Here is a 9,708-nt window from a genome sequence, read left to right as displayed (position 1 = left end):
CATTGCCGTTCCCCCAGCGCGTTTCACTCCCCGCCTCCCGGCTGCTGTACCCCAAAGATCCCTGCCTGCCGCCCGCCTGTATCCCCACCCTGCTGCCCATCACTCCCACCTCACTGCAAACCGTCATTCTCACCCCAGTGCCCACCATCACTCCCATTCCATCACCTTCACCCCATTGCCCACTGTCACTCCCACTTCACTGCCCACTATCACTCTCACGGCACTGCCCAACATCGTTTTCACCCCACCACCTACTACTACCCTCACCCTATTGCCTACCATTGCTCTCACCCTACTGCCCATTGATTCCCTTCCTAGCTTCCTCCTCCAACCTTCCCCTTCTCAGCTGTTCTTTCCCTCACAGTTCACTCTACTAGGTTTGCCCTAAAGTCCTGAACCTAGCGCAGCAAACCCTCCCCAACATCTTTTTCTTCTTCCAGCTGGTGATCCCCACTTTCCTCTCCATTTCTTACGTTGTCATCAGAACTCGGCCTCCCTACTGCATTCCTGCTCCCTCCCATGCAAACTGGAGAGGCCAGGCCACCTCCCTGCTTTGCTCCTTTTGCAGCACCGCAGCACTGTGAGCACCAGTGCAGCCCTGGCACTGCCAAAGCCACAGGGCAGCAAGGGACAGTCCCCTCCCAGGGTTTCTTTGCCTTCTGTACCTGCCTGGCACAGATGGCTGCTAGGAGCCTTCGCTAACACTCTGGTCATTTTCAGTGTAGCTGAAATGCTGCACTGAGAGCCAAATCCTTTTTTTTCTCCTCTGTGTCACAAATAGGCAGTAATTATTGCATGGGTTTTAGTTTGGATCTAGGGTTCAGTAGATGTGAATTCAGGCAAGAAGATAGCCCAACTATCCTGATACATGCTTAACCCACACTCTTGTTATGGGGTTTAGCAGTAGGGTTGGAATGGGTCTATCACTGATGAGAACAGAGCTCTTTCTGTTCTCTGTCTTCCTCTGCAACAGTTGTGCAGATGCTAGCACTCTGCTGGAGGTGGGATTTCAGCCTCTTGCCAGGGGATGGAAACCCTTTTGTTCAAGCACTACAGTGAAACAAAAAAACTTTCTCAGGCAGGCATGAGTCACAGGCTTACATATCTCTGGGCGGGCAGGACTCTGAAGGGTCAGCAAAGAAATGACAGTGATTGTGGCAAGCTCTTAGCATTTTTCATCCTCAGTGCTTTCCAGCAAAGAACGTGAAATACTTGTAAACAAGTGACTAAGGAAGTGTAATCTCTTCATTTTGAATTTGCTGACAAATAGCCGGGATGGCCAATGACAAGGCACTTGGCTGAAAAGAATGCAAATACGGGGTTTTGCATACATTTTAACTCAGATGATAGCCACTGTGAATGCTCGGGGGATATGCAGTGATGAGTCATGCACTCAGCTGCTTTAGCATCTACCTCTGGTGTACATCTGTGTTTTTTTAATACCTAGCAGTTACAAACTGGAGGGAGCGGTTTTAAACATCTGTGTTTGTTTTTCTGCTAGGAGCTTCTTGTCAGTTGTTGTAGCAAATACCAGAGCATTTATTGTGAAGTCTGTTTTATGCTTGCTCAAGAAAACTATAAATATTTTACTAAATTATACACTAGGTTAAAAACTTGCATATTCTGTTCTCTGCTGATGGAGAAGACTGCAGATCACAAGCAAGGATTGTCTTGGGGAAGAACTAATTATTCTGAGAAGTAACCTAATTCTGTGGAATGCAAAGCAGTTTGCAGCTCAGATTCCCAGTTCTGCTCTTATGCTGGTACTTCAGATGGGGGCAAAACCTGTCTGAAAATCCCTCGGGGAATTCCCTGTGTGCAGTGCAAAAAGCCGGCTGTGAAACAACTCCACCTCTTGGGGCATCAGGGACACGCCCAGGGGACAAGTGAGGGGGACACACCTGCCATCACCACATCCTGAAATACAACACTTATTTTCTTGGGGAAATTGTTTTGGAAAAGTTCTTACCTGTGTCTCGTTAACTGATCCCACCGTATTTGTACTGGATTTCATGCATATTGTTAGAAATAATCCTTAACACACATTGTTTGCATTACTGATCACATGAAGTAATTCTTAACGGTTCCACAAGAAGGGTAAGCAAACTGCAAATGCTGGTGTTGGACAGTTTTCTTATTGAGCTCTGCCAGTGCAGTCACTTATTGCATATACTTCGATAGCAGTGAGGCATCACTAAACAGAAGCTCCCATTGTGCCAGCTGCTATACAGACAACAAAATGATCAGTGCCTCCAACAGTTCACTAGCACAAGCACCTGCAGCCTTGGTTAGTCCTCGGCTCTGTAAGAGAGACTAAGGTAAATAAGGGATTCACCCGGTTTTTCTTAAGGTTCTTTTGAGGGAGGTTAGTTGTTATCTAGAGCAGCCTACTGCTTTGGTCAATGTGTATCACATCTGCTTTGCTGTGATTTGTTTGTTTTTTCCTGTATTTAAATCCAACACAGTTAATTTAAATAATGGAACTGAGTTTACGAGGCAGTGCTGCAAAGATGGAGATTTTATTTCAGGAAATTAGAGACATACTACTATGGGGATTCTTCAGTTAAATTACCTCACTTTTCAGTAGACCATTATAGTAACTAGGTACATTCTGTTTCTAATACATTCCTTGAAAATAAAATTATCCTTTTTCTTCTTCCTGAGGAAGCTAAGCTACATGTATTTTCAAACTTACTACCATTGCAGTGTAGTCTTTAGTCCTGGAATAAAAGTAATTCAAAATTAGATAAAGCTTTTAGAAAAAGTTTGGTTCATCTGGTAAAGATCAGTAAGATCATAATGAGAAGAAACATTATGACTGAATTAAAGTCATCCTAAAGTCATAGGCTGATGTGATTAATACATCTTCTAATTGATTTTCAGAAACAAAATTACTCGGCCATCCATATTTAACACTGGTATGGGAGTGCTGTTCCAAGTTACAAGGGACTTTGTAACCTATATGTTATATACAAGGAGGGGGGGGAGAAAACAAGAATTGCCTTTTCAATAATGCTTGTATCGATTTTTGTACCTATCAGACAAAGATGATATAATTTGTTATTTAACATGGACTGTAGCACACCCATCATGAACAGGCCGATGTGATGCGAGGAGTGTGCAGCCACACAAATCCCCATTCAGCTCTACAGAGCAGGAAAGCTGCTTCCCTTCACTTAGTGCAGCCACGGGAAGAAGGCAGGCTCCCTCCTGAAACAATATCAGCTTGCTCCTCTGACAAAGGCACATACAGACAGGCTGGTTTGGGCACATCCATTAACTACGGCCTTGAGAAGGGAGGGTTCAGAGTCTCCCATGACAGAGAAGCAGGGAGAAAAGGCAGTGGCAGGCTCAAAGCGGCAGAAGAAAAACAAAGTGCTTTAGGCAGAAAGATAAGACACGTGAATAAAGACAGATGCAGGGCTGAGCTGAAGGGTTCAGTCTACTTTCAAAGTCACAGGCAGATTTGCCAGGTTCCTAATACACAGCTAGTTCTGCTTCCCACTTCTAGCCAGCATCTCCTCTGAAGGATCTGCAGTAAGGGCCTGCAGACATCATTGCCATCTTCCCCATTTTAGAAGGAAGGCTGCTGTTTTGGCATTACTTTTTCACCCTGATCTCACCCTGTCCCTAGCTGAAGGCTTTCATTCTGCTAAAGGAAATACTCTCCTCTCCCTCCCTTCCTACAGAAAATGAATTATGGTGCTGCCAGTAACACATTCCCTTCCACAATGCTAGTTTTAAGACATTTAAATAGACTGAGTCAAAATGTTCTGTACATGGGAAGACATTCTTTCTAGAATAATTTAGGATCTGCATGGAAATAACTGGAGCAATGGAAATTTGAACATCCTTTATGTGCAAGTTGGATAACTTTACCTGTCACCACCTCATCGTCCTGACCTGAAGAACTTGCAGGACCACGAGGTTTATTCTTCTAAGAAAATGGCAAGTAATGGAGTTAAAAACTTCAGCTTGCTTTTAGAATCTGATCATTCAGCATTTACCAAAGAGTATAATGATGTCAGTGGATTCTCTGCTTGTGAAAGAACAGAAAGAGCCAGTCTGGTTTTTGTAAGGTCTGTGCTTGGTACCTTGTTTCTGATAGAGTCTTTGAATTCTCCGGAGTACTCTGCTAGACTGTACTCAATTTGAGGGATTTCCTGAGTGATGCAGTTTGTCTATTTACTAAACCCCATCAGCCTCTTGTTCAATGCTTGTTCAGTCTGCTGTGGAATACAGATAGCCTCTTTGCATTCATAACATCTTTCCCAAGCAGATCTACAAGCCCACCAGCTGCTGCTCGGAGAGCCCTTTTTTTTTGTTTGTTTATTTCTTTTGAATCACTGAGATGGTGCTTATGCTATGGGAGAAAAGTGCCTCGTGTTGAAGGTTTTTCTTTCAGTTGTCAGATAAGGTTTGCTGAGGAATACCTTTTTAAAACACAGCAACACATGATACAACGTAATTCCATGTAAAAATGCTCAGTAGATGATGCGTTGCTTTCTCAGTACTAATTTTACTTCAACTGCTCATACATTTCTACAGCATAAATGTTATCAGGACAGACATTTTTTTCTTGAAAATTAGTTAGGCTGCTTTCCACTGCTTCAAACCAGATCCCATTTTTGTCATGCATTTTTGTTCCAAAACCACCTGAGTGATTTTGATTTACTCATCTATGTTTGCAACTTCTCTACTGCCAAAAAAAAAAACAAAACAAAAAACAAAAAACACCAACAAAAACCAATTAAGAAAACCTGAAGCTGATCTTTGTGGTATCTTTATTCAATACTTCACAATACAACATCCTTTATTTATGGTCACTTTTCATATCCAGGCTGTTGCAATCAATCTGAGGGTAAGCTCACATTGTGTTCACATTCAAACTCTTTGCAGACATGCTCCGTGGACTGTTGCTGGGAATGCAGAAAAGATATTTCTGAAATATTTGGAAAACAAACCCTCCCTGTTATCTAAATAAAACAATTTAAAATGCAGTTTGCTGTGACTAAATGAAGTTATGCTGAGAAATCTAAGCCTTATCTATCTGTGCACTTACCGATCTGTAACGTGACTATTGCTCCTAATTATACTTCAGTGTTCAAACTGTTAGAAAATGCTACATGAATTGTGATTAACTGAAAATCAGAGGGAGCTCCTTTAACGGAAGGTATTTGTTGTTGTGTAGAGTTAATACCAATTCAAAATGTTCTGGAGCTGCATTCTCTCCGTAATCATATGATAAAATGATTTATTCTTGAATATATTATTATTTCAAAAATGACTGTTAATATAGATTTTCTGTCTCATTTCAGTTGGAAAAACGTACACATACACACTTGCTGTATGTTTATGTAACTAATGTTTGTGTCCAGTCCTACATAGGCCAATCATGTTCTTTAAAATGTCTCTTCTCACCTTTTCCATCCTGCCTCACTGCTAAGATGATTAGAGACCTAATTTTTTTTTTTTTCCTTCTAGAACATATTCAGAATCTTTTCAGAGGAAGGATCTCCTTCCAAAATTAATTCTAGTAAATGGTCTGGAACAGAGTGAGCTGAAAAGTAGAAAACATCACTACTCTTGGGAGTTTCCTGACAAAAAAAAGAGTAAATGCAATTAATAAAGAGCTTTTCAACCTTCACATGAAAGATCTGCTGGAAGCAGAATTTGTTTTGTCCATGCTGTAACGAGTTTGTGCCCAGCTCAGCCAATTTTGTGTAGTGCTGCTGGGGAATTTCTTTTCTTAGTATGTTACCTGATGACCTCTGCAAGCACAAATAACAGGGATTACCTGTACAGTTCTTATGGTCAAACGATTTGTCCATAAGGAATACAAAAGGATTCAGGTTTCTGGACATTGGCCTACATATTTTGTTTTGAAATAACCGATTAGAACGAAGACAAATGAATGTTTGTGTGAAACTGAATGAGTTGGAGCTTAAAGCTAACAAGCATTTGACACAATATATATAAGTATTATTTTGTGAACACGTGCAATAGTTTGCTAACAAAGAGTGTTTTCAGAATACTCAGCATGCAAAATTGGCACTAGAAATGTTGACTTCAAGAATATTTAGAAAGTGACTTTTGAATATAAGAAAAAATGAAAAATGAGCATTTACGCATGGAAAAGTTAATAAATTCCAATCAATTTCAAGAAAAGCAAAGATATTTCATAAATAGATTTAACAAAACTGCTCCATGGAAAAGTATCCTGTTTACAAATAAAGTGAAGATGTATTTTAATTTTCCTTTTTTGTTTCTCGTTTTTTTCTTTGCAGATCAATAACACGATCTTACTATCGCAATTCTGTTGGCGGCTTGCTGGTCTTTGACATCACAAATCGACGATCTTTTGAACATGTGAAAGACTGGCTGGAAGAAGCAAAAATGCACGTACAGCCCTTTCAGATTGTATTTCTGTTAGTTGGACATAAATGTGACTTAGTGTCACAGCGTGAGGTTACAAGAGAAGAAGCAGAAAAACTGTCATCTGACTGTGGTATGAAATACATAGAAACCTCAGCAAAAGATGCCACAAATGTCGAAGAGTCCTTTACAATTCTTACACGAGACATCTATGAACTTGTAAAAAAAGGAGAAATCACAATACAAGATGGATGGGAAGGTGTTAAGAGTGGCTTTGTTCCAAATGTTGTACATTCATCAGAGGAAGCTGTAAAGCCCAGAAGACAGTGCATCTGCTGAATGTGTGGCATGCCAAAGAGCACATCAGGTGTTCAGAAGATAACGCCAACCTAAAACCAGAATAATAATTCTGAAACAATATTAGATCATGACATAGCTGAATCACAGAATGGTAACTTGCTTTTGTATCCTTCTGTCTAATTCATAACTTCATAAAATTTTAAATTTTTTTTCTTTTAGAGAGTACAATAACTGTGTGGTCTTCAGGAAAAGAAATTATATATTGCTAAAGGAAACATTAATCCTATAGCGAGACACACTGAAAGTGCAATAATCATTAAGACAGCATCTTCTCTTGGGCTCTGTATTTTGAATACAGTTTAAAATCAAGCCTTGCTAGGTGAGGATGAGACGAGCTTTTTACTTTCATTCATTCTGCCTTAGTTTTGGACAGGAAAATATCATACCTTATACTTTTTTAATGCGATTCTTTACTCAAGTGCAGCATTGCTTATCAACATTAAAGTTTAATACATTGTAGAATTTCATAAGAACAATAACGAAATAAAGCAAGTTGAAAGAATGTTCCAATAGCATGGATATGACTTTTGATATGACTATGAATACAAGCCTTACTAAAGAAAAAGAATGTTTTAGAAAAGGTGATTTATTTGTATATCGAAAAGCGGAATAGAAGCAATGAAATTTAACAATGAAATTTACTATTGAATATTTTCTGAATTACCAATGAAACTAAATGTTTCATTGTTCACATACGATCCAGCTGCTTTTTGAATCCTGTACAAAACAGGCTACCCAACTACTTGAGTTCCATTTTGGAGGCCAAATCCTCAGCTGGATAATGATCATAGCCACAATGATACCTAAAGAATTATGTTAATTTACATAAGTAATTTCCATATTAGCTTTAAAAAATAGAACTACTTCTATCTAGAAGTAAAAATAAATGTTAAAGTGCTGCAACCCATGGGATTCCAGGGTCTGAATTTTAGCAGAGTAAGGATTAGTTTGGTCTCAGCCAGTAAATGTAAGTAAAAGTTTTTAAACCAAAACTGTTAGAGTGTTTGAAGAGGAAAAGATTTCTAAGTTAATACTTGGCTACAAACAGTAAAGCTGGAAAGCACTATTCTAAGAGAGTAACACACAGTAGCTTTTAATAACAATAATAATAGGAAAAATCTGTGGTCGTGTAGCATTTTGCTGAGCTTGAGGTCATCTTCCTACTACTTCTCTGAATATAACTTACAGTAGCTTTACACAAACTATGGCCTATATGTGTAGCACTTACATACCAAATAAGTCTGTGTTTTTTATCTCTAGCACTATAGTAAGATGACTTGATCTCTAGAATTGATAAGAATCCACAGTTTATCTGGGCATACTCATAACCTCTGAACATTAAGTCAGTTATCTTCATATGAAGATATATCAGGCTACAGTTCTCTGTTTTTGACACCAGAGAACAAGTTTATCTAGTCTTAATTTTTTCTTCAACAAAGGTAGAGTCCTTCAGATTACTTTAAGTAATCCTTCAGATTTCCTTCAGATTACTTTAAGTCCTTTAGCAATCCTTTTGTAAATATGCCATGGCATATTTAATACTAATACAAGTTGTTTGATTCCAGTTAACTTATTCATTTTGGGCCACTAAAATTATTGACTTCAAAAGGAACTGAGAGGTTAATTTTTCAATAGCCTGAGTCTTACTTGCGCTGAGGCCCAGTTGTACTGTCATAGAAGGGTACAGAGGCCTTAATATAAACAGGAATCAGCCTTAATTCACGAGCAATTAAAACAGTTAGCTAATTCTAGTCACACCGTGCCACAGAGTAATTGCTATGAGTCTGATTCTCTATTAAACTACACTTTTTAGTCATTTACACTAGTTTCATTTTCATTTGAAGGCAGTTCAGGCACTCTTTAAGTAAATGTAAATGACTACAGATGCCAAAAGCGAGTGAAGAATCAGGTTGTGTGCATTTGATAGATTACCCTATTGTACCAGACCCATCTCAAAAGATTTCTTGGTTGTTTAAGAATACAGAATGGACCAGTGAATAAATCAGAGGCTTAGGAGTCAATAGTCTCAAAGCCTACTTCTGGGTCACTGTGTTTCTGAGCAAGGCATTAAAGTTTTCTGTGCCTCATCTGTATCTCAAAAATTGAGATAATCGTTCTTCCTGGCATTCACAAGGACCTTTGAGACCCAATCTGACTGTGTGATCTCTGGTCTGGGCTCTCTTCCGTGTGTGATATCTGTTGTAGAGTGTTTAGCACCATGGGATGTGGATACTGCTTTTTTCTGCCGTAGCAAAAATAATTAGAGATGAAAACAGCTATATAACTATCAGGTATTACTTTTGTTACAAATCTACATTTCGCATTACTTTCAAGTTAAAGTCTTTACTTTAAATTTTTCTTCCTGAAAACTTTGAGCTTTTCATTTAGTGTCAAAAAATATCTGTGTGTGTGGGGCTGGCAGGGAAGGGACAGGGAGAAGAGGAGAGGAAGTATGCACAGAGAAATAAACACTCATCAGAACAGAGCCTTAATGATCTCAGCTGTGAATGTTGTGCCTCTAGTATCACATTTATTGCAGTGGGATAGAATTTTAACCAGATTCAACTGTGTAAGGAGCTGGTATTGCCAGTGCAAAAAAGAAAAGAAATTCACTGCTTTTTAAAGTACTGTGCACATAGTTGTCTTATTTGTAATTCCTAAAAATGTAGATTAACATGTACATTCAAATGTTGTCTATCTTGATGATGTATTAAACCAATACTGCACCTTCTCACTACACACTTGCACTTAATGAAAATGTCTGATAAACAGGTTACTTGCTGAAATATGTCATTTTGCATTCATAGGCTTTGCAATAACTATGTAAGCAACTGCTTGAATATGCTGTAGAAGAGATTATAGTTCAGTGCATTTATTTATTTTTTCCCTCAAGGAAGGAACAATATGATGCTTCCCATTAATACCAGAATGAAATTCCCAGAAATTAAAGAAATCTCTTTTGGCAACCAAGTT

General features: G+C 38.8%; 1 protein-coding gene across 1 annotated transcript; it reads left to right on the top strand.

Moving 5' to 3' along the window:
• Nucleotides 1-6,252: 6,252 nt before the first annotated feature.
• Nucleotides 6,253-9,472, top strand: RAB39A (RAB39A, member RAS oncogene family; the record flags this gene model as incomplete). The annotated part of the gene is made up of 1 exon (XM_019612086.2): nt 6,253-9,472. A coding segment is annotated over one exon (462 nt), but the record flags the coding sequence as incomplete, so codon positions are not given.
• Between the last annotated feature and the right edge of the window lie 236 nt (nt 9,473-9,708).

The sequence above is a fragment of the Meleagris gallopavo genome, chromosome 1 (genome assembly GCF_000146605.3).
Source record: "Meleagris gallopavo isolate NT-WF06-2002-E0010 breed Aviagen turkey brand Nicholas breeding stock chromosome 1, Turkey_5.1, whole genome shotgun sequence".
Classification (NCBI taxonomy): domain Eukaryota; kingdom Metazoa; phylum Chordata; class Aves; order Galliformes; family Phasianidae; genus Meleagris; species Meleagris gallopavo.
Note: the sequence above shows the minus strand (reverse complement) of the source record. Positions and strands in the feature narration are given on the sequence as shown.